This window comes from Parus major, chromosome 5 (genome assembly GCF_001522545.3).
Source record: "Parus major isolate Abel chromosome 5, Parus_major1.1, whole genome shotgun sequence".
Lineage (NCBI taxonomy): Eukaryota > Metazoa > Chordata > Aves > Passeriformes > Paridae > Parus > Parus major.
Window position 1 is genome coordinate 15,479,162 of NC_031774.1, and position 23,627 is coordinate 15,502,788.

The window sequence follows — 23,627 nt, forward strand, 5'->3', positions numbered from 1 at the left end:
CCTGAACTTCAAAAGAAACCAAAAAAGGCAGCAAAGCCAGGCTGTGAGCCCAGTGAAGAAAGGTTGCCCATGCCCATGGAGGAGCAGGAAACAAAGCAGACCCCAGGACTAGTCCAAGAGAATGCTTCACTGCCATGTAGTTATTGCTTGCTATTTGGATGGGGTCTTTCTGCAAGCACCAAATTCAGCTCTTTCCCTTTTTACCCCCTCATTGCCCCTTGCCACCTTGCTCTTCATGAGGAACAAAACAGACCCAGAGCAGAGCCTGGACTCCCCTCCTCCCTTCCCTACTCATCCAACACTCCTATTTATTATTTTTCCTCAGGTTCCCATAGAAACCCTTGTCTGTGGACCTGGCAGTAAGCCACCATGTTGTTGTTTTTTTTTTTTTAATATATAAATGAAGTCATTCATTAAACTCTGCCATGATCTCCCTCCCTTGTGCGACAGCTCCAGATAGTCTCCAATTCAGAAAGGCTCTTAACCCCCTCTTTCCCATATCGCCCCAGTTACGAGAAGAAAAGTCCATGTTTATCCCAGAGCAAGCTGGATTTTGATTAAAACCTTTCACTCCCTCCTCCAGTTCCTTGGGAAGCTGCTGCAGAGGTGGTGCTCCACCAACACCCCCAGCTTGGCCAGGGTGCTCTAGGGAGCCTGGAGGAGGGGGGTCCCTTCTGAACCACATGAGCTTTCCACACTGTGAGAGCAACATTGGTTGGCAGCCCTCTCCCTTTCCCAGTTGGATGTGACTAACTCTCTCCCCATGACCTCACCGGCTCGCTATTCTGTCCCTGCATCCTTCGAACAGGCTGAGGACAGAGCCGGGGGCGACTGTTTTGGGGAGAAGGATTTTTCTGCAAAAGCACAGAAATAACTTTCCCAGCTCCCTTTACCATAGAGCAATCCAGCTTTGTCACAGAGCAATTCCACCTTCCAGGTTGCCCACTGCTGTGCTGGGATGAGTCTCAGACACTCTGAGCATCCTGGGGGGGCTGCAGTGCTGGGAACATTATGCCTCTGCTCAGCAATAAGGGCTGCAGATAAAGCCCCCACAGATTCAAAAATACCAGCACCCTCCAGAAAACACCTAAACCGGGTTTATTTTCAGATTCTGAGCTCTCTGTCATGCTCAAACAGGCTGGTAGGGGAGTGAGGTTTAATAAGGGATGCGATGGGGTTCAGTAATCACACTGACAAGCAGAGAAAAAAGGACTATTACTTTTGGACTGACCTAGCAGCACAAATATTTGTCTTTAGTGAAAAACAAACAAAACAAAATGAAGCAAAAAACACAAGCAAATGAGAAACTAAGCCTTGCCAAAGTCCTTGTGTTTGGGTCAGCTACAGGGGTTTTGTTGGACCCCAGACAAAATGTGCTATTTCAATTTGGACAAGCACAAGTGTGAGCAGGGGGTCAGCTGTTAAATTGCCTTTCAAAGCAAAAAGGTGGAAAGATTTAATTTCCAAATTGTTCCATTTACTAAAACGGGGCCACGGTCTCCCGTTTGCTCTAATTGTTCACAACCACATTCAGGAACTCAACATGCTCAGCCCACTGTGGCATTTCACAACCATCTTTCCCAATTCTAGAAATAATTACCCAGTGCTTCAGGTTCAGGCTGATCCCACACATCTTCACCTCTAGCCAGCACTGTCCCAGGTTGGTCCCAAGCTGGGGAGGTTTGGGGAAGAAGCAGACTCACAGCTGCCAGTGGGATCAAGAGCTCTCAACTACAATTCACCCATCACAGGATGGGGAAATGGAATGGAATATGAATGCAATCTTGAGGAGTTGCAAGATGAGCTACAGCATGCTGAACTCCTCCATCCAGCCACCTGCCTTAATAAAATCCCTCTTTTGAGGGACTTTCATGCAATGTGAAAGGAAATTCACCCCCTTAAACAACCTTTAGTGTGACTGGAGAAGGGAGGAGAAAGAGGAGAGAGACCTCAGTGGCCCCAGCAGCCCAGAGCTGTGGCAAGATTTGCTCCAGCAAGAGCTGGTCACAGGGCTGTGTCATTTCTCTTACATGGTCCCTACATCTCTGCCAACAGCTTTTGGAGGCCTTAGTTGAGGCAAACGCTTTGTGGAACGGGTTTCTCTCTTCCTGAGGCCATCCTGCAGACGTAAGGATGAGCTGAAAACACCCTGGATCAGCTGTGCCCACACAGACACTGCCTGCCAAGCATTGGGGATGCTGAGATTTCTGCTCTGACCGGGGCCAGCTGCCTGCTTCACATCCAGCTCTTGACCTCACCTCCCTCTGGACCCCCAGCCAAGGGAGGGGCTTTATTTCTGTTTGCACTACAGAACACCTGTTCCTGCAGCACAGCAATACAGGCACCCGTGCTCGGGCTGCCCTGTTCCACACGGCCACAAGCACCCGCTCCAGACAAGCCAGCACAGCTGGCAAGGTCACGTTTCCTTCGGGCACTTCCTCACCAGCACTTGAGGAGATTTTAATATTCAGGCAAGGGAAATTTCTGGCATCAGATGAGCTGTGTTTAAGGGAAACTCTGCAGACTCGAGGAGTCTTTTGCATGGTTGACAGCTCAAAGGAAGCTTTGCTGGCCCAAACCCAACCTTCAGCACTAAAGCTAATTCCAGAAAGGAAAATCAAATGCCTCCCAGAGGCTTTGGGCTTTGCAGACCTGCGCCAGAAAAACTCAGGAACCCTCTACCAGCTCACTGGACATTCCCGTCTCCTCAGCTCACCCAGATATCAGGCCAGGAGTGTGTTGGCTCTGGCTGCTGCCTCTATTGAGTAGATCGCCCCCACAAAGCCAGGGTATAAGAGGGAAGAGGTTTTGGGAACAGGATTTAGGAGGAGCCAAATGCAATCCCAGAAGATACACTGCCCCATCACCTGTGAAAAACCCAGTGTCCACCACAGCTGGAAATACGCCCTGGAAGCTGTGTGAATTAGAGAAGAACTGGGAATGGCAGTCCTGCCTCCCCCAGCAGCCATCCCATCTCCGCTCTGTTGAGGTTCGGGGAAAGGGAGATGCCAGAAACCAGTGCAAGGCACCTTCCCCTTCCATGCAATCCACAGCAGCCTGCATTGCCCTCTTGCAGTGCCAGACACAACATCAGTGCAGAACATGGCCTAGGACCATCATCAAGTTCATCTGCTGCCAAGCAGAGCTGCCAGGCTTTATTTCATATTGCATTTATCACACACTTATAAAGGGCCCTGACTGCTGGCAGGAGATGTGCAGCTCACCCTGTCACACCACAGGGAAGAGGACACCCTCCAAAGGCTACAACTCCCTCACCCACTTGACCTTCTGCCAAGAAATTAATCACTTATTAGTGGCATATAATGGCTCTGTGTGACTGAGTCAAGCATGCTGAAATACACAGATAATGCCTCCACTCATGTCATTCAGGACCACTGATGTCAGGCCACCACAGAAGTCATGGGTTTCCATGCCTTAGGAATAACGTGGCTGGATAGCAAAGATTACAGCGGGGTCATCATCCCACTGAATAAGGAAAGGGGTGTGGATAGCAGTACAATACAGGGAGACTGAGAAAAGAAATAAAATCAAGAATTATTATGTCACAGCCTGAAGTTTATTTCAGCCTTGTCTCAGGAGAATTGTCCTAGCTCTGAAACAGCAATGTGTCGGTCGAAGGCAGCCAGAGATACTCCACAAGCCTCTCCCTCCCATACATTCATGTAATTCCTCAGCTGCATTGCTCCGTTCAGAGTCCAGGCTACAGAGTTTTGAACAAGAAGGGGGGCAGGGGAAAGGGAAAAAATGCATCTATGTGCTTCACCCTCAGCCTTTTTCTCATACCAAGCTTCCCCACCCCACACGTATCTGTGCAGTCTCAGCCACGTCTCCCCATTTCTCCTATAAATCACAGGTCACCTTCAGGATGTGAACAGCAGGACAGAGCTGCTTCACACCCAGGAGTGGCCACAGAGCCCGTCTCCACCTCCTGCTAGAACTAGGGGTGAGGAAAGGCAGCACGTATGGGGTGATAAGGACACACCAAGGCATCTGAAGAGAACATGATACATCCCAAACTTTCATCAAGCAGAAATAGAAGGAAAACCACATTCGGCATCGCAGAGACCTATCTCTCTTTTACAAATAAAAGCAACTCTTCTTTTTTTAAACGGATCTTGGATTTCCTCCACACCAGCACGTCCCGTTTCTGCCCTGAGAAGGATGTGCAGATGTCAGCCATGCATCACATGTGCCACATAAAAAACTCTGCCTAGTTTAGCCTTCATTAAATCCTCTGCAAAGATTGACCTGTCACTGTGGCATGGCAGGCAGGGAAAGGCCCAAGATGGTAATTTACTGCTTCCACAAGGAAAACAAGACAGATTTGAGAAAGCTAGTGGCAAATGGCAGGAGCAGACCCTGGAGGAGGGATGAAAACAGGGCTGGTCCATCATGAGCTTCATGTGCCCCCTCCTGCCACTCCCAAGATTGTGTCTCCAATAAGGTACGTGGAATGCTCCATGCTTCCAGACACCATAGGTGATGCACAACCACTCAGAGGCATGAGGCAACCAGTGGGAACAACTGTTCCTTTTTATTGTTATTGATTTTAATCATGGCAGACAGAATCCAAACGAATCGCTTCCAAGATGATGGATTGCACCCTCAGGACCGTGGGTCCTTAGCACACAGATAGGCTGGTGCAATAATGTATCAGCATCACCGGTCAGGAATTTGGCAGGGGGGAGGAAAGGGCTGGAGCCCGAGCCCTCCCAGCACTCCACTGCATTCAGTAGGTGTGAGAAATCAGTGCTGTGTACGACCTCGAACCATGGCTCTTTCTCACGGTCTCTCCACCTCAGCCCTAAGGTTCAAAGAATTGCAGGGTTTTTTCTACAGGGCAGGAAGTCTGGGCTCTGTTTTTGCTAGAGAGAAGCATGTCAGAGGAGAAAACAGACTTGTCAAAGAGATGCAGACTGCCTTCCCAGCTTTTGTATTTTATTTTTCTCCTCCTTAAGAGGAAAGCAAGACTCCACAGCCTCCCAGCCTTGGCTACAGTCAGCTTGGTACACTCCTTCTGGAAAACAAGTCTGAGCCTAGAAAGGTGAGCGAATTGCCTTATCCCTGCTTCAAGCCGGGATTAAGAGCAAGATGTGTATCAGCGTGCTGGTTTTTACAGCACAGCTGGCTTGGCCCTCGCTTTGCAGCCCCGGGGGCGAGGCGGTCCCCCCAGCAGCAGGAGGGAGTTTGCTGTCTGAGCAGGGGCAGGAGGCAGCGGGAGGCCGTGAGAACGCGCTGCTCCACTCCCTGGGAGAGTTGCTGAGGCTCTCTGCCTTTGTGGCCATCGCTGACGAGCGGTGCTGCTGCGGGAACCGGAGTCAGCAGCAAGCCCCCGGTCCCTGCTGCGCTAGGGCAGAGCATCTTCGTGAGGAAAAAGTCTTTGCCCCAAAATACTGATCCCAAAATTCTGTGTTTGAGGGCATGGCACCCCGGATTCTTGCTGTGGGGCAGAGGCACTTGGCAGCCCCGGTTGCCCTTTGCCCACCCTAGAGCCGAAGGATGGTGCTGATGCTATTTGATGCTCCATCAAAAGAGCTCGAAATGGAGGGAGAAGGAGAAATAAAAAAAAATCTGGAAGCTGAAAATTAGTTTTTAGACACCATCCCAGCTGCAAAGTCTCAGGCCTGAGCTTCTCCATCCAGTGCTCTTTCTAGCTGAACCACGCTCAGATACACATGGTGGTTCTTCTCCATTATCAGAGGATGCCAGTGACCTGTGGCTGCAGCCCTGATGGACTCAAAGGCTCACTACAGCTTCTCAAAATTTCCATGGGCTCAAAGTTCAGGCCCTGAACATCCAATTGCTTGAGAGCAGGTAAAACTCTGAATCCGGCCAGGCTAAAGGCAAACAAAACCCATGAGCTGGTTTCTGGGAAAGGTCAATGGTAGGTGGAGTTCTGACAAAACAAACCCCAGGGCTGGAAAAAATCTGGGAATGGATCCACAGGGTACTCAGAGGAGACAGATGAGCTGCTTCAACTGGAGAGAAAGCGATCAGCAGTTATCCTTGGGGTGAAAGCTGAGAGTGGGCACCCCACAAAGCACCCGGGGGGGCACTTAGCCACCATACACTGGCTCAGCCCTTACCCTCACCCTGCCCCACAGCTCAGCTGGGCTGCAAATCCCCGGGTTCCTCCTGGCTTGCAAAATATGGTGGCATCACTCTGCAAGCAGGTGGCACCACAGATGCCACCCTGTATGTGGAAATCCCCCAGGGCATGCCATCAGTCTGGCCCAAAGAGCTCCCCTGGATGCTCCTCCCTGCCAGCAGCCTCTGCTCATGTCTCCCTTCCCACCTCCCTCCGTTTGTGGGGTCCACAAAGATGTGGGGTCCATCTGCTCTGCCCTGGCCATGGCAATGGGGCACAAAGGGATAAAAAAAATGAATGCCACTAATAAAAACATCAAAATAGGGAAGATTCAAGAAGGGGAGCATCACAGGCTCCTCATGATGCATTGAGGAAGCACTACAAAGCATGAAGCACACTGATGTAGGCCCTGTGTCTCCTGCTGTCCCTGTGCAGGAATCCCTCCCTCCTCTTCCCACACAACAGCTCTGCTACTGGCTCGTTCCTACACACTGCAGTTTTTCCGTCTTCCCCTAAAGAGCTGCCCCACTTCTTCACAGTGAGAATTCCTTGCTCCCTACACCTATCTATGAGCCAGGGAGTTGAAGCAAAATGGTGCTGCAATAGCCCCTGGAGGCAGTAGCTATCTCCCAAGGCAACAAACTGTGCCCAGACCATGTCCTGGCACCAACCACACACTCCCCCACCCCACAAAAAATGTTCTTCCCCTTCAAAGCGCCATCCAGCCCTCCCAAGTGCTTCAAGTTTCTTGTTCCCAGCTCAGCACTCAGGAGGTCAAGACAGAAATATTGGAGTAGCATCTTCCCTGCTGAGACACATCCTGGCAAGCTTTGGGAAACATCGAATGCAGGCAGAAAGGAAGGCATCCTGCAGAGCTGGGCAGAGCCCCCATATCCTGATCAAACTAAATATTACACTCAAAACACACACCAAAATTCAAGGAGTTCATGAAATTTTAAAGCTACTCCTAGTGCTGAAGAACTCTAAGCATCACCAGGAGCATTGCTTGAAAATGAAGTAACCTGTTGTAGGGAGAAAGAAGGGGCCCTGCAGCCACCTCACAGGTGCCAGGATATGAGTACTGGAGGTGGCAAGCACCTCAGCATGTATAGCAGGCCAAGACAAGATTCATTTCAGACCTCACAATCTGGCTTCCCATGTTAATGACTCCACAGAAGATAACAAAGCAAAAATCCCATCCTACAGAGTAAATTATTAGCTCTAACCCATGATCAAATTTTCTGACTTGTTTTCTTCCCCTGAGCTTTTTCATCCTCAAGATTCAGTCCCCTTTTCCCACAGCATTATTTGCACTTCAGACTCCATGGCATTGCAAGGACATATAACTAGAGGTACTGGTTTATTTGTTGCTCATGCAGCAGCCATGCTCTGGAGCCCCTGTTCTGGACCAGGTCCCCGTTGTGCTGGGAAGCAAAGGGGTGTTGCATCATATAAGAACACTGTCCTTTTTCCCCAAGAATAAATCACAGCTCACTTCCTGATGGCACCCCAGATTCACCCACATGCTGGATAAAAGACAAGAGCAGCAGTGCTTCCAGCTCCCATCCACGTGCCCACACACTTGACCCCATGGCCACACGTGCCAGCCAGGCACCCACAGCCTGGTGGGGACACACCTGCAGCGAGCTACCACAGCACTCAGTGGGAGCAGTGTCAACCACGAGGCCCAGTAATCCAGTTCCAAGGAGCAGCACAGCTGCTTTACAGAGAGGCTGATCTGTAGGTTAATTAAACAGCCATATTCTTTTGTGAAACACTTCAGGCTCGATAAACAGAAGGAGAGTAAAATTCCAGCAGGAGCACATAATGAACTGAATGAATCGACATGACAGGTGCTGGATCCCTATCTTATTTATAGGAATTCATTAGAAGGATAAGGAGAAAGAGATCGTGATAACAAGATAAAGTGCCTTACGTTTGGAGAGGACTTTAAAAAAATACAAAGCCTTGTGGGCGTGTGAGGGATCATCGCTGCAAGCGTGCTACAAAGGGAGAAATATTTCCCCAGTGATATCCTGATAGAGAAACTATGCTGGACAAGGGGAGTGCCTGGGCACACGGGCCAAAGCAGGGAAGGTAGATAGCCCTGCAATTGACCATTCTTGTCATACCTTTCCCAGGTAATTACTCAGCCACTCATGCTCTGCAGTTGCAAGGCCTAACCCTGGGATCTTTTCAGCCTCCAACTTTTCAGATGTCAATGGAATGTCCCTGCACCTTCTGCAAAGCCAGTGAGGAAGAAGGAGGGCTAATTTTTCCAGTCCACCTCCTGGCTGGGCAGAGGTGAAAGATGTTTCCTAGCGTACTGGCTCAGTGCTTCAGCCTCCAGGTGTCCCCAACGTGTCTTAGTGATCCCAAACACACCAAACTGCTCTGGAGCACCGCATGCACCAAGCCTGTCAGCAATCTGTGTGGAAAAGCCACTTCTCACAAATCTGACTCCCGGACTGATGTTCAGGTGATGCTTCACCCATGGGCCCCTTTGTCTGAAATGCTGGAGTTTTGTAACAAGCAAAAGACAGGATGCCTAAAGCATTAGGACTCAGCTCTTCAACCCAAAATCCACAAGACTTACACTGGCTTCAGCTCAGGAACCCTTAACCCTGTTGGACAGCTGGCAAGCAGCTCCTGTAGCTGAGAAGTGCTCAGAGAAGGTAATTCCCTGGTTATCCCCACTGCTGCCCTGCAGCAGGAGCAGCCAGGTAAATCCTGACACCACACTGATATCCCCAGTGCTCAAGAATATGGCTTGAGCAGTTGTCTCCACTCCTGTGCTCCAGCTCTCCAAAGCAATTGGACACACCAGAAGAGCCCAGGACCTACACAGCATAACCACTCTGTTGCAGTCACCTGGGGACAGAGAAAAGCAGAGCACAGCAATCTTGACAGCAACATATCTTCAAGTTAGGAGCCTCAAGCTATTCACTAAAGAAGCTCCTTCCTGCAGCCAAAGGTGGCAAAGCTTGCAGAGCCAGCCCCACAGCCAACCTCAGGAACTCCAAGAGAAACTATTCCAGGAGAAAAATATCATTGCAAAATAGGCTCTGGAGTGTGTGGAGCAGACCCTGCCTGCTCCACTGGTGAATCCTGTGAGCATGAGTGAGGCTTTTTGTGTGAAAACCATAGAAATCTCTCACATCCCACTCCACTCCTCATCTGTAAGCAGGACTGGAAAACACAGCCACAAAGCTAAATCTCGATCAGGTTAAGCATAATAACCCTTCTCAGGAAACGTGTCACCTTGTAAAAAAGTCCCTGTGAGTCTCTGGGACACCAGAAGTCCCTTATCCACAGCAAGAGGAACATGGAGATATCACTCAGGACAGGAAAACACCCCTGCTTTAGGCTGTGCTGGAGACAGTTCTTTGGACACCCCTTTTCTCTGCATGAAGCACATGTGTTTCCCCTTGCTCCCCCCCATCTGTCACCCTGCAAAATAAATTGCCACCCAGCTGTAAGCCGGTGATTCCCACCCCACTTCATTTGCCTGGCCCTCCTCAGTACCAGCTGGCCCCAAATCCGAGCTCGTCCCTGCCTTCTGCACACCCACAGAGGTTTCCCTACCGCTCACGAGCCCCTGACAAAGCCCTGCTGTGAAACAGGGATGTGTAACTCAGATCCCGATCCCCCTGGGCTGAGACCAGGGAATGGGTCCAACAGGCCAAACAAAAGATGAACCAAGAGAAGTCAGCTTCTCCTGCCCACTTTCCACCCCAGGGACCTGTGCAAAAAGTGGCAGCTTTTCTGTCAGCTTCCCTGGGTCCAGAAGGGCAGAAAGTGGCAAGGACTGGATGGGCTGTAGGCACCCATTTACCTTCCAAGGCAAGGAACTTACTTGAGAGATGAGTTTTAGAGGCTGCATTACCAATCAAGGAGATCCCAAATTGACTGGAAAATGCCTGGTGAAATCAATCCCACCGTGTCATCCTCCACCCCTCAGCTGGAGACCAGCGGTCACAGTGGGCACAAGGGACCCAAGAGGCACCCAAGATGCAGCATGTGAGTCCAGCACTCCCTAAATTCCACCTCTCACCCATCCAGCTGCTCAGTTAAATGTGTAGAGGTGAGAAGTGCCTCTCTTCAGCCCAGTCAGAGCCATCAGCATGGCACACCCTCATCATCCAGAGAGGGATCCCAGAGACACAGGGAGGGAAGCAGCAATTCCAGTCCCCAGGGAAGAGCACAGTGACCGCATGGCAGGGAATCCCAAAGCCAGCAGACAATGTAGCCGTCCTCCCCGGCTCAGCGCCGGCTGACAAACGGGAATAAGCCTAACTGAGCCATCCACGTCCCTGCCCTGGCAATTATACTCGGAGAGAAAGGTTCCAAGCACTATTGTGATCAATTAAATCGAAAAAGAGCGATGTCAGCTTGCAGCCCTGGGAGGATCCGACCCTTTACTGATCTTTGAATTAAAAACGCGCATCACAGCGTGCACAACGCACAGTTCCTGCGGGGAAAAAAGAAAAATCCTTTTTCTAGGCAGAAGCCTTCAGCACTCGGGAGACATAAAAAGCCACGTATTGAGAGATCCCTTGCAGGGAGAGGGGGAACCAGCGGCTCAGGTGAGTGTCACAGTACAGTTGCGCTCAGTTATTTCAGTTGGGAGCTCCTGGAAAAGCCATCAGTAAGTTCAAATCTGCTTTTCTCATACAGCTTTTGGGGAGGAGAGGGAGGGTCATCTATTATCCTTCCTCCCAATGCATGGGCTCTGCTGGAAAACCAGGGTAAGGACGAGATTCAGCCGATCTAAAGGGACACGAAGATGGTCGGTCCGAACCACGCTCCCTTTCCCCCGCGGCGTCCCCCACCGCGCCCCCGGGCTCGGGCACATCCAGCCGGAGCCGGGAGCGGACCCCTGCGGGCAGGTGGGCGCTCACCTGATGAGGTTCTGCAGGCCCTGCTTGCTGGAGTTCCTCCTCAGGATCGCGCTGGTCATGGTGGCCAAGCCGCGGCGGGCAGGGTCCCGCTGCCGCCCCCTCCCCAGCGCCGCAGGCAGCCGCCCGGCACTGCGCGCTCCCGCGGCCCCCTCTCCGCCTTCAGGAAGTTCTGCAGCTGGTTTCCTTTTGTTTCTGCTAGCCCCCCCTGCTCCACACCCCCGGCTTGTCTCCTCCACCTCCACCTCCTCCTCCTCCTCCCCTTCTGCCTCGTGGAAGTGTCACGGGAGAATCTCTGGGGGCGCAGCCACCGGCGGGCCCCGCAGCACAAAGCCCGGCGCTCCCCGCTGCCCTGCGAGGGGGATTCTCTCCTGGCTTTAACTCTCCTCTCCCTCCTTCATCTTCTCCAGCCCACTCCTCTCTCTTCCCCACCCTCCCTTTTTTTTTTTTCCCCTTCTGTTTTTTCCCACCTTTACCACTGTTTTTCTGGTTACACAAAGCAACTAGGGAGCAGAAATCCAGGCTGGCAGCTTGCACTCGACGGGCTGTAAATCACTCCCGCTCCATTCACAGCAGAAGTCTTGCATGAAGGTCTCACCTCCAAACAGTCCCCGCACGTCCGAAGGTGAGCCAGGAATCAGAGGAATACGAAAAGGGCTTTGCACTGGGAAATGCCACACCAGAGGAAAATGTTCTCCTGCGATAGCAGCTGGATTTTGGGGGAAGCCACAGAGCTGCAGCCTCAGGCAGGCAAGCAGCCTACACTCTGCTTCTGCTCTCAAACATTGTCCCTCACCTGCCTGAGTCACCAAGTCGCACGTGCCTCAGTTTCCTCAGCCATCAAATTGGGAAAGAGGCAAAAAATCTGACTAAATCTGGCTTTCCTCCATGAAACACTGATATTTCAGGGGATAAAAGAAATGCATCAGTGTTTGATGAAGGACTAAGATTGCCACCTGCTAAAACAAAATGCCCATCTGCCATGCATTCAGATGGTTGTTCTTCACGCTATCTCCTCATGGGATTAGTTCTGGGAGGAAAAAACAAAGGAGCCTTTTTTCCTAAACTGCATCTCCTGGTCCATGTGTGCTTTTTGGGTGAAAAGATATTCTCTACTATGCCAAACCAACTGGTGCCTGGACTTGTACCTAGCAAGTTCCAGCCCTGCATTATACTTGCACATTATGGTGCTCATGGCATGGCCTGCCCATGTTCCCCAGGGTTAGTGGGAATATTTCTCTTGTCCGCAAAATGGGAGCAGTTACGATGGAAGCACTCTGCTGAGACCCTCACCTTCCTTCTGCTTTCAGTCCCTCTCATCTCATTTACACGTTTCCTTTCAATCACTTCTGCAGAAATGTTTCTTGATGCCTGGTAAACTGAAAAGGGGAAGTTGCCCATGAAATACACCAAGAAATCTCAATTTAAAAAAGGAAGTACCTGCCTTCCTCTCCACTGTCTCTTCATTTCAAAACCGCTTGATTATTTTCCCCTGCAGGTATTTACTAAACATTGCCTAAGTGACTACGAACAACAAAATCCACAAAGCACAGACGTTGACGCTGGCCTCACTCTGTGGGCTGCTCAGATGATATCACACTGCATATTTTCCTTTCAAAATTCAGTGAGAAGATGCAAAAGATCCACCACAAAAGATCTCTGTTGCTAAAAAAGAGCTTGTCCCAGCCTTGCAAGTGCTTGCAGGAGTAATTAGGTTTAAGCATATGAACATTCCTATTGACTTCACCATAACTGGCCAGAGTTGAAATGAAGTGTGCACCCACAGGGTTTTCTTTTTGGAGAGAATCGGCCCAAACCTGCCCCTGACTCCCATGGTCCGAGCCAGGCAAGGATGCAACTTGAAGGAGCCCTGGCAGGCAGAGATGTAGCTTGCAGCCATGGGCGAGCAGCAACTGGGGCTGAATGAAATCACTGCAAGCACTCTTCATTCAGGCAGAGATGCCAGATGATCCTCAGGGAGCTGAGGAGGGACAGGGAGGAACGCAGTGGAGGTTAACAGGATGCTGCTACCTATGGCAGGAGAGTCTCTGTGTAAATGGGCAGAGGAAAAGCTGTTAATTCCCCCAGCAAGAAAGCCTTGGCTCCAGACCGGGTTTGACTACTGGAGGATGCCAGCGTGAGCTCCTTGTCTTGAAAGCACTTGGCTGACTTCCACCCCAGTTCCAGGACTGCCTTCCTCTCAGAGATGGAGCTTTCAGTGAACAGGGCTGACAGAGACCATGCTTGGATGATGAAATGCAGGACTGGAGAGAGGTCATGACATTAGCTCTTACTGGTCTAAGGTGCTAGGATAATTTGGAAACACCAGAAGTGAGGCAGTGAGGAAGGGGGTCCCTTAACTGCAACAGGCTGAGCTCTGAGTTGCTCCCAGGGAGAGAAAGATCTGGTTCTGAACTCTGCCTGGAAAAATCTTTCAAGGTGGCTGGGCCCCTTGACCTCTGGGAAAGGCTCCATGCCCTTCTCCCTGCCTTTCATCTTTGAGAAAGATACCAAATGTCACAAGAAAACTCATCCTTCCTCCAGCATCAGTCGGGTCTTGCGGAACCGCAGGGAAAGGAGAGCAGGGCAGGACCCACAGCTTGCAAGGGGAATGGACAGAGTCACAATCCCCATCTCTGTGGGACATTTAAACCCACTATTCAAAGCACAGAGGACATGCCCAGAGAAAGAGCAGTGCAGGAGAAATCCCACACCATTGCCTTAGAGTGCAGAGGCACCTTGGGTCCCCTCTCCCTTCCTGCCCCTCACTCCACATGCATCAGTGTGAGTCATACCATGTATCCAGGAACAGTAAGGTCAGCATCAGTCCCACAGCTGCTCGGATCCTTTCCCAGAAACAAACCCCCTGGTCCCACCACGAAGTGGGTAGGAGCACAGTGGACACAGGAAGAAAAACAAAGAATTAATTCATCTGTTATTTTTTGGCACAGTTTAAGCTAGGAGAACCACCATAAATCTCTGCAGCAAAATCCACCCCACTACAAGAACTGGAGCACTCTGTGTGGCACTGGAGTTTCCCAAAGCTCGTCCCAGCAGCAGGGAAGGCAGAGAAGGTGAGATGCTGTGAGGGAGAGCGGGTCTGCCTCCATCACTGTGGGAAGGAGGGCTGGAGTCCCAGAGAGATAGGGCTGCACCAGTTCCCGTTAATTACACAATCGTTCTGCTATGTAGCACTACTTGCAAAATCAGTTGAAGGCTCACACATGGTCAAGGGAAAAAATAAAAAAGGAAAGAAACAAAAATACCCTAATCCTGCTAGTGAGGAAATCCAGCTCAAGCATTTCTCTACAATACTGCTGGGATGTCAGCCACTGTCAGGATAAGGCCCAGAGCTTAGTCACTGCAAGGGCCAGTCCTTTCTAAGTGCCACCATCTGCCAGCATGGTTTCCAGAGGTCCACGTCTGCAAGTCAGTGGTGAGATCCCACCCCAAGAAGATTTTCTTACAGAGACAGCTTCACATCTTCAGCAGGGACTAAGAGCCCTAGCTCATCTGGAGACCCTATGCCTCCACCAGCAGCCCCTAGGACAACGAAATAGACTGGGGGGGTATCTCTGGTTTTCCTTTTAAATGATGCATCTTTCCCTCTGCCATCCCAAACCTCTCCTCCTATCCTGATATTCCACCAGCCTCTCTTCACGAGGAACACGCATACACCACTTTGAAACCACCTTGGTAGGCACCAGCACTCACCCAACTCCCCAGTTCAGGGAAAAAGGGCACACCACTGGTACATCAGCTGCATAGATGGTGTGTTTTGCACGTTGGCCTGAGTAGGGTTTTCCCAACTCACCTTCACCCTGAATTCCCACTTAACTCAGTCCAGTTCACTCTGCCAGCACTCACTTTTGGGCAGCCAAATACAGAGACCAAGACAGGCAAACAAGAGATAATCCTGAGGAAACAGCAGGACTGGCAGCCAAAAGCAGCACATTGTCTCCTTCCCACCAGAACAGCTCTTTACAAGCACCAGAGTGTGCTGCCAGGAGGGCAGGGAGCCCCACCTCCACAATTAGCTCAGGGTGCAGGGCAAGGAGTCCAGTCCCAGTGATGCATCCCAGCAAGCCTTTCTCTGTCCTGGCATGAGTCAGGAGAAGATATTCCTAAGCCAATGCACAACCCCATGGGTGTTCAGGGCGGGGGTGCTGTAGGCGGGAGCTTCTTGGCTCAGAGTTGTTGCCAGGCTGACATGCTCAGAGGAGCACCATGAAAAACATGCATAATTGTGGGTCTAAACAGCCAACAAACACTGTGTCATACTAAGTCTGAAATATCTGGCATGGGATCAGTGATGACTTTCTTCCTCTGATAGCCAAAGAGGCAGAAATGAGAATCAGAAGCTGGATCTAGAAGGAGTGTCCTTCTTCCTCTACCCCACTGCCACCTCTCACCCTCACACAGAATGGAAAACAGACGCTCCCTGGGGAACTTAAGGGCTACATCCGTAAACCTAGAATCATTAGGTTTCATCATGAAGTTTGCTTCATTTATCAGTGAGAGGGGAAGATGCAAGTTTACAAGCCTTGCAAGAGAAGATGCATTTGCTCCAGGGTGATACACACAAGGACAAAGGATGGATTTAACAAACAGGGGAAGGGGAAAAGCATTAACAGGGCAGCCCAGCACAGTTAAAGGAGATCTGGGCCCCTGTTGCCCCAAGGTCTGGGCAAACAGCAGGAGATCACCTGAGCCACTGCAGTGAGCCACCATCCGGGTTTCCCAGACCAGGGCTAAGGCTGAGTGACTCAGCCGAGCCCTGGAGGAGTGCAGCTGGTCCAGCATGTTGAGCCAGCACCATCACTGATACTGTGCACTGCTATCTATATATTATGTTAAATCAACAAAGCCATTGGGAAGGAGACAGGAAGACAAAACAATGGCTGCAGATAAGACACTCCCATCCCACACAGGAGGGTCATTACAGGACAAGAGGAGAACTATTGGCCCCAAGGAGGCAGACTCCATCTCTTAGGGATGGTTGTCTACCACAGGGCCAAGAAGTAGGACAAAGGACTCCAGCCAGGATGGATAAGATATAGGCAGCTGCTGCCAAGAGGTTGTCTCCCCACAGCAGACACTGTAGGAAAAATCTGAAAAAGGCCTTTTTATAGCATCATATTGCTTCATCACGAGTCTCTGCTCACCAAGGTTTGGAAAACTGCTGAATTAATTTGAATTTTGAATGTCTATGTAAAATAAATGGAGTGGTCTTTGCTTTGACTAGGTGGATTAGATAGACACTGGGCAGCTGAAGATGCCTTCAAACATCTCCCATGCTGGCTATCAGAGGTGCACAACCAGAAACAGAGGCACCACCTTCCTTCACCAGGTGGCATCTGTGTGATGTGTTTAAGCATTGCCCAAAGCTGTGCAGCACGTTTTGTGGATGGGCCTGTGGGTGAGTTCCACTTCATGAGCGCAGCCCTGTGTCAAGCCATGCTGCTCAGATGACCACACAGCTTTCAAGAAGTAAAATACAGCTTCTGCCCAATATAAACTTATTAGCTCATCTGCAGCTGGCTCCAGGCTCTGATGCAGCACCGTGTTGTGCAACACAAGCACTTTTAGCAACCATTAATCTCCGTGTTACGCTGCCGAGCTCTCACTCCAGCCGGGGTCAGGGGAGACTAAATGGATAAGAAGGAACTCCAAGCACCATCTGACAGTTCCTGCATCCCTCACTCCAAGCTGCTCCTTGTCCCAGGGAAAGGCATCTAATATCAGCTTGCCCATATCCATCCATGCTTCCCTTGCTAAGCTGGGCAAAAGACAGGAGTTGTTCTGAAAGGGCTCGCAAAAGCATCATCATGTATTCACAAACCTTGGAGACACACAGCTCCATCAAGGGGGAAGACAGTCATTAATGCTCCAAAGTGAGGCCCAAAAAAAGGCTAAGAGGGGACTTTCTGCACAAAGGGCAGCTAATGCTGTATGCAGGAAGATGGCAGCTGGAATGGAGAAGCAGCAGAAGAGAGAAATGCCACTCCCAGGAAGAGGTCCCACCAGAGCAGGGGTGCACAGCCTGTGTATCACAGTAGTCTGCCCTTCAAGACAGCTCAGCTTGGGCACAATGCTGTCAGCTCCTGGTATGGGAACCTAACAACTGCAAGGAGGCACTTATTTCAAGGGGAAATTATTATTGTCATCAGTTTTATCGGGAGAGAACTCTGCCCCTCCTAAATAGCTGGCATCCGTGATTTTTTGGGGTCTGTCAGTAGTTCAGAGTTTGTCAATGCTAATGACTCCAAAGCAAGCTTGCACTGGAAAGGAAACTGCTTCTGCAGCAGAAAAGCACAAGCATGCACAAGCACAGAAGAAGAGATCATATTTTCCAAGCTATCTGGCAAGGACTTGATAAAAGGCACTGCACAAACTGTCTAGTCAGCTGCAGCAAGCAACAGCTACCTAGAGCTGGGAGAGAGGCTTCTTTGGTAATGCAGGATGAATCCCTAACAAAAACAAAAAATCTGTTTTCAAAATGAATGCGTAAGCAAAAGAACCAAAGACCTCCAGCTGATGCAAACTGGCAGAGCTTTCTCTATGGCAGGCAGAGGGATGGTGCTGATATGCACTGGCAAAAGCATTTGGGCTTGCATGTCTGTGCAACAGCAAGAAAAATCCAAATAAACCGAGCTCCAGCTCATCTGAGTCTTGCACTTCTCAGATCAATTGCTTGCAGATTGCCCCACATTTTCAGACCACTGGATGGAAGTCACCAATTAAGCCAATAGAAGCTCACTGACTGCCATTTGCATTCATTAATAAATCCAGCTGGGTTTGTTCATGTACCTTTCTCTTTATCCAAGTATTTCTTGGACAGTCACCAGAGGCACCAGGCTGCTGGGAACCACCACTGCTCATGTGAGACAGGCTGAACCCAAATAGTTGCTGGGTTTGCCACTCACACGTGTGACTGAAGATGGAGCTCTGCTGCCAGCCCCAGCAGCCCATCCCAGGAAGTACTTGTTTAAAGTTGCAAATAACAGAAGGTATTTTGTCCTGCCTTACTGCAAGTTCTCCTGCAGGGGATGGGGGCTGCAGGAGTGGAGCCCCCAGAAAGCCACTGGAGACCTGCCCGTGAAAAAGACAACTCTGAGTGCCGAAACCTGGGATTAAGACACTTCAAAGGCTGCCTCACACATCTGGTGTGTGTTAGGACAGATGCACTGGCAAGGAAAACATACATGGGCTCCAAGTGGGGCTGGTTAACCCACTCATGACTGAGCCTCTGTGGAACATGTGGACAGGCTGAGGACCCTGAGACACCTGGCCAACACCTCACCAGCTTGGGAGAGCTGGGCTCAAGTCTCACTAAGTGGGCTGTGCTTCCTAGCTGATACTGGGAAATCAGGGAGTGATTCGGGTGCCTAGTGTGGGATGCCTTGGGCTGCCAAGGCCTGGCAGATGTCACACAGGTCCAGTAGGAAACCACTTCTTCTGGGTACCAAACCCACAGTAGCCAAGTTCTACAGTCAGGGCATCCCTTCACCTTCCTAAACCTCTCAACCTCAGCTGTCTGTCCTTGCAATAGAGATAACCTGTCCTCTATTCCTGAAGCAGTAGCCACAGAACACCCGCCATGGTGACACCCTGACCTTGGCTGGGCACCGTGTGTGTTCCTCTAGTACCGACCACACCAACTTCATGTCATGCAGGACAGCTGCTTCCCCAGAATGTGCAGCACCTCCTAGGACACATTTTCTGACCCATACCAGGTGGCCGTGATCCAGAACATGACCTGGGTAAAGAGGCCTGACCCCCTATCATAGACCCCCTTGTCTTCCATTCATTGATGTACATCCTCAAGGCTTCTCCTCATGAAAGGCTTTAGAACAGAACCACACCATGAAGATCCATTCCTCATGCATTTGGCTTCAAAGGATGCCAAAGCACCCCTCAGTAATCTCAAAGACTCAGCCTAATGAGGAGTTTATTTGACTCATTAAGAGAGCAGGAACTGCAGCTACAGGAGGTCCAAGCTGCTGTGCAAGCTGGGGGAGCAGCTTGTTCCACCTGTTCCAGGTGAGCAGGCACCAGCCCTTCCAGGCAGGTTTGCAAAGCTGGACTGTGGCAGGAGGGCAGCATGGGGAGGATGAAGTGGGACCATGAAATCCTTGTGATACTCTCTCTGAGTCCCTGAGCACCACTGCAGGTTTGCAGTCAGTCAGAGCCAGATTACACTCTCAGGAGCCTGGTGGTCATACCAATGCCTCCTGGAGCCTGAGCAGCAACTTCATTTGGGCCAGGATTCCCACCCCCACTCAAAGAAAAAACTGTTCCAAACAAAAACCTGGCACTAACAAGGTCTTGGAGCACCTCCTGGCCAGGTGGTCTGCCCAGATGTGAGTCAGAGTCCTGACAGAGGCAGCAGCCAGGCTGGATGAGTGCCTAGCTGGGAACAAGCCCAGCTCTGAAGAGAGCACCAGGGCAGCAAAGAGTCAGCTCAGCCCTCAGGCAGACCCCACTGTTGGGCTTGTGGGTCACAGGGGTGACAGATGCAAAGGGGGATGCAGGCAGAACATCAGCCAGGGCTGGATTAGCAAGGTCAGTGAAGGTCAGAGCAGAGAGGCCCAGGATCCCCAGGGCATGCCAAGATTAAGCACTTCCCCGCTGCACAGCCAACCCTTCCAGTTATCACAGGGTTTTCAGATTTGGGGAGAAGCCCTAAACCCTCTGAAGTAAGTTCACCTTACAAAATCCAGGGGCAAGGGATTCCCACAAGCTTCAGAGCCAGACTTCACATCAAGAGTTTTAAAAAAGCCAGCCTTCCAGCCAGCAGAGAGTCTTCTGTGTTGTAAAAAGAAAAGTGCAATTCAAATGAAGGCTGCTGGGCAATCCCCTGCTTTAGCACACACTCCTCCAAACCCGTAGCTTTACATAGCAAAATAAGCTTGGAGGCAATGCAAGGCAAGACTAGCCAGGCTTAATTTATTTTTTTTTCCCCCAAGGAGAAAAGGACAGTGAAGGCACCTGATACCTCCTATAATTAGAGACAGTTCTTTATCCCTAATGCCACTGCCAGAGCACCTATATCCAATTTTGAAACCAGAAGTATAGCCTAGCTTCATTAAATAATCCATCTGGTCCTCCACTGTTAATTTCCCTACTATTTTTCCACTTTAATGAGCCCAGCTGGGTCAAACTGTGACCAGTTACTCCTGAGCAGGGATCAGCTATCCCTCCATTCCACCCCCAAGGAATCTGGTGTACTGAGGGGTCCAAAAACTCTCCAAGTATCAGTTTTCCCAAACAACCTCCTTCCAACCATGGGTATACTTAGCAACAGCAGTCATTTCAGCAAAGACCCTTGAGACTCCTCTAAGGATCTGGAGAATTCAAGACAGCTGGGGATGGACGTGGCAAGGAAAAGCCTGGGGCTTGCTGGCACAGCAGAGCCTCTCCCCAGGCAGTGACCATACATGGGCTGCCTGCCCTGCAGCTCATGGGGAGGGAAGCCCCAGGAGGACAGAGACAGGGGAATTTGGGAAAAGCCAATCTGCCTCCCAGGTGCAGATATCCTGCAGAACAGGATGTGCATACACAGCCCAAGGGATGTGTATGGGTATAGGAACTAAGGGCAGGAGTTACCTGAAGCCTCCAGGGTTTTATGGAGAGAGCTCTAAGTTACAGACCCGAAACATACTGAGCTCCCAACCTCTCCCCATCAAGGCAGGAGAACCCAAGCATCCACCTCTCCAGAGCTCCCCCCAGCTTCTTGCTTACTTGGGAAGGCTCACACCACAGCAGTTTCCCATAGAGCAATTCCAGCTCATGGAAGAGACCTTAACACCGGTCTGCTTTAGGCAGTGTTACACCAGCATCAGCAGGACTTTGCCAGTATGTCCCAATTTGTATGGGGAAACAGAGTAGGCTATGTTCAAATTAATATTTCTAGGACACCTTCAAGGCATGCTCCTATATTCACTGGGCACAAGTTAAATAGACAAGGTTCATTGTCTATGGAAACACAGCACCAATATTTTTCTCCTGACATCTCCCACAGTGCATTACACCCAGGAGCCTTGGGATTTACCTTCCTGGTAGCTCCATTGCAAGACTGGTTGCTCTGACATCCATCATGCTTTAGGCTGTCCTTAGAGCCTTGTCCTGCCTCCAACCATGCATGGGTCAGCTTGAAAAGAGCTTTTTCATCGAGGAGAGGAGATCAGGGAGACAAGCTAGCCACAGGGTGAGAAAAGGTAGACCCAAACAGCAAATAAACACTTCCTTCCTCCATTTTGGGAGTGGAAATCACCAGTCTAGCAAGTGTTTAAACAGCACAAGGAAAACCAAGGGAAGTTTAGAGCTCCACATGAAGCTATTATACAAATTGTAAGGGAAAATAATTCTTCACATTTTTAAAACAAAGAGGAACTCATTTCTGCTTGCTATTTTTGCCACCAATTTTCATATTTCATTAAGATTCTAAAACACAGCTAGAGAGGAAAGGATGTGCCACCCTGCTGTCAATGTTCACACTCTTTTTAAACAAGGCTGTGAGGGTCTGTGTGCTACAGAACAGACTCCCTCAGACAGACTTTTATTAGCGGGAACTCCAGCAGGAAACAGAAAAGGGAACAAGCTGACCCAGCCCCACCGGTGGCCCTGCATGCACCAAAGCATCTGCACTTAGTGCAGCAAGAGGGGAGCAGGAAGGTTTGCTTGCCTTGTGCCACACACAGCACCTGCTCCTTGCTGCTGCAAGGTGAGCCCAGCCCGTGGCAGAGGCACAGCCAGGAGGAACAATGTTGGGAATCACATCCATCCCCATGCTGAGGAAACCCCTGTGCTCCCCCAGCAGCCAAGGCTTCCCCTTTGTTTCAGCATCAAGTCGTGTACAGAGCCTTCTAGCACCTTTTGAAGCTTCCAGTCAAATCTTCAGCCAAGGCTAATTGCTGTCAGGTGTCAGCCGAAGCACTTACTGCAACCACTGATGACAGGAGATGACACACCTTTCTCCTCTCATTGTCACTCAAGGGGTTTTTTTTCCTGTCAACATTAGCTGTGCCGGCTCTCAGAAGCCTTGGGGAGAAATGCTAATGCAAGCTTTGAAGCTGGAGGTGAAAAATCAGGCAACCTCCTAAACTCCCTGGATGCTCAGCCTGAATCCAGTTCAAACCTGAGTACTTCTGGGTGATGCACTTTGGCCAAGCTTACCTGTCTGCCACCACCACAGACAGACATGATCTCTGCTACTGATCTGTCTTCTTTTAGCCCTCATGGAAAGCTATCTGTATTCAAGTGAAGAGACCCCAAATTTTACAGTCTCTGCTGATGAAGCAATAAAGCAGAGCAGAGGCACAGGGAGATATATAACTTTACAGCAGCCAGCCTGAAACATTGCCAGGTTAATTCGGCTGGAGACCTAGGGGATGCAGCAAGAAATCAGATGTGCTCAGCAAGGAGAGGAGGCAGCTGGTCTCTACATTAGAGAGGTCTTAGAGATGGGGTTGGTTGCTGCCCCAGAGCAGCTCCAGGTCACCAGACCTCTCACTTGAGCTTGCCTGCGTCTGGGGCTGGGGCTCTCCACCCGATCAACCCCTTCCCAAGGGCTTTGAAGCTCAAAGGGGATGAGACCTTCAGGAAATCTAAGTCTCCTTCTAGCTGGAGAAGCTTGTCAAAAGCCTGATGGAACCTCTGACCTATTCCAGCCTCATGGCTCATCCTTGTTCTGGATGCACATCCTCCTTTCCCACCATGCCCTCCCAGCTTCCCGGCTCCCCAGTATCCTGGGACTGGAAGGCAGCTGTAGCGTCCCCAAGCCTCACCTCTCGTACTCCCCAGGGGATTCATCTCCCACTTGGCTCACTCCTTCTGCACCCTCCTGGCACCCGTCCAAGTCTGACATCTTCTCCCCTGGTTGGCACGGCAGCCCCACAGACAGCTCCAGCACCGGGGTGCTGCCGCTGTTTTGCTTTTCCTGTGCTCAGCAGAAGTGAGCTGTGCCGGAAACTTCATGGGCTGAGGGTTTGTTGGGGGGATGGGAGAGGGCAGAAGGAAGGTGAATTTGGGGATTTGTTTTGTTTTAAAAGCCATTGAGACTGATTTAAGATTTTACTTGTCAGCAGCTAGAAATTTGGAAGTCCTGGGCTAACCCAAAAGAAAAGTGGGCAGCATGGACATTCCCACCATGGCAGGGAGAGGAGTAACCCCACTGCCCCTCCAGCTCCCCATGCCACTCTCACCACAGCCATCATCTCCAAACCACAGCACCCTACACTGTACCAGTCCCAGGGTGCTGCTGCAAGTGCTGCCAAGGTTGTCCTTACTTCACATCTCTCAAATCCCACTGGAGCCAAAGGGTCTGCTTCTGCCCTGCAGACGCCACCCCTCTCCCCCCTTCTCAGCTCTTTCCACAGCTTCCTGCTGATGCCATCATGGGTTGAGGTTCTGCAACACCTCCTGGGGCTCCTTGGATTGTTATCTCTTTGTCTCTTCACCACTGGAGAAGGGCATGAGCATCTGCAGCTTTGGACAGGGACCAAGAGCAGAGAGGTCCCCAATCTCCTCAGCACAGCCCCTGCCAAAGCCTCCCCATCCCCACCAGGACTGCCACAGTGGGGCAGTCCCTGCTGGCACCATGGCATGAGTCGGGGTCT

At 50.7% G+C, this 23,627-nt stretch overlaps 1 protein-coding gene and 1 long non-coding RNA gene across 4 annotated transcripts in view; one reads left to right on the top strand and one right to left on the bottom strand.

Moving 5' to 3' along the window:
* Positions 1-22,957, bottom strand: part of LSP1 (lymphocyte specific protein 1) — a 47,686-nt gene extending 24,729 nt beyond the window's left edge. The window contains exon 1 of one of the 2 annotated variants that reach the window (XM_015631296.3): positions 22,797-22,957. In XM_015631296.3, coding sequence (XP_015486782.1) covers positions 22,797-22,876 — 80 coding nt within the window. In that variant the 5' untranslated portion in view covers positions 22,877-22,957. Of the gene's footprint in view, positions 1-11,010; positions 11,177-22,796 lie in introns of those variants that run through there. The other variant, XM_015631297.3, reaches the window with a different exon arrangement.
* On the top strand, positions 9,663-12,680 carry LOC117244523. 2 transcript variants are annotated; one of them, XR_004497787.1, is made up of 3 exons: positions 9,663-10,129; positions 10,613-10,695; positions 11,508-12,680. It is a non-coding gene; the product is annotated as an uncharacterized LOC117244523 (long non-coding RNA). The 2 variants fall into 2 exon arrangements; XR_004497786.1 differs by having other exon boundaries at positions 11,584-12,680.
* Positions 22,958-23,627: the final 670 nt, after the last annotated feature.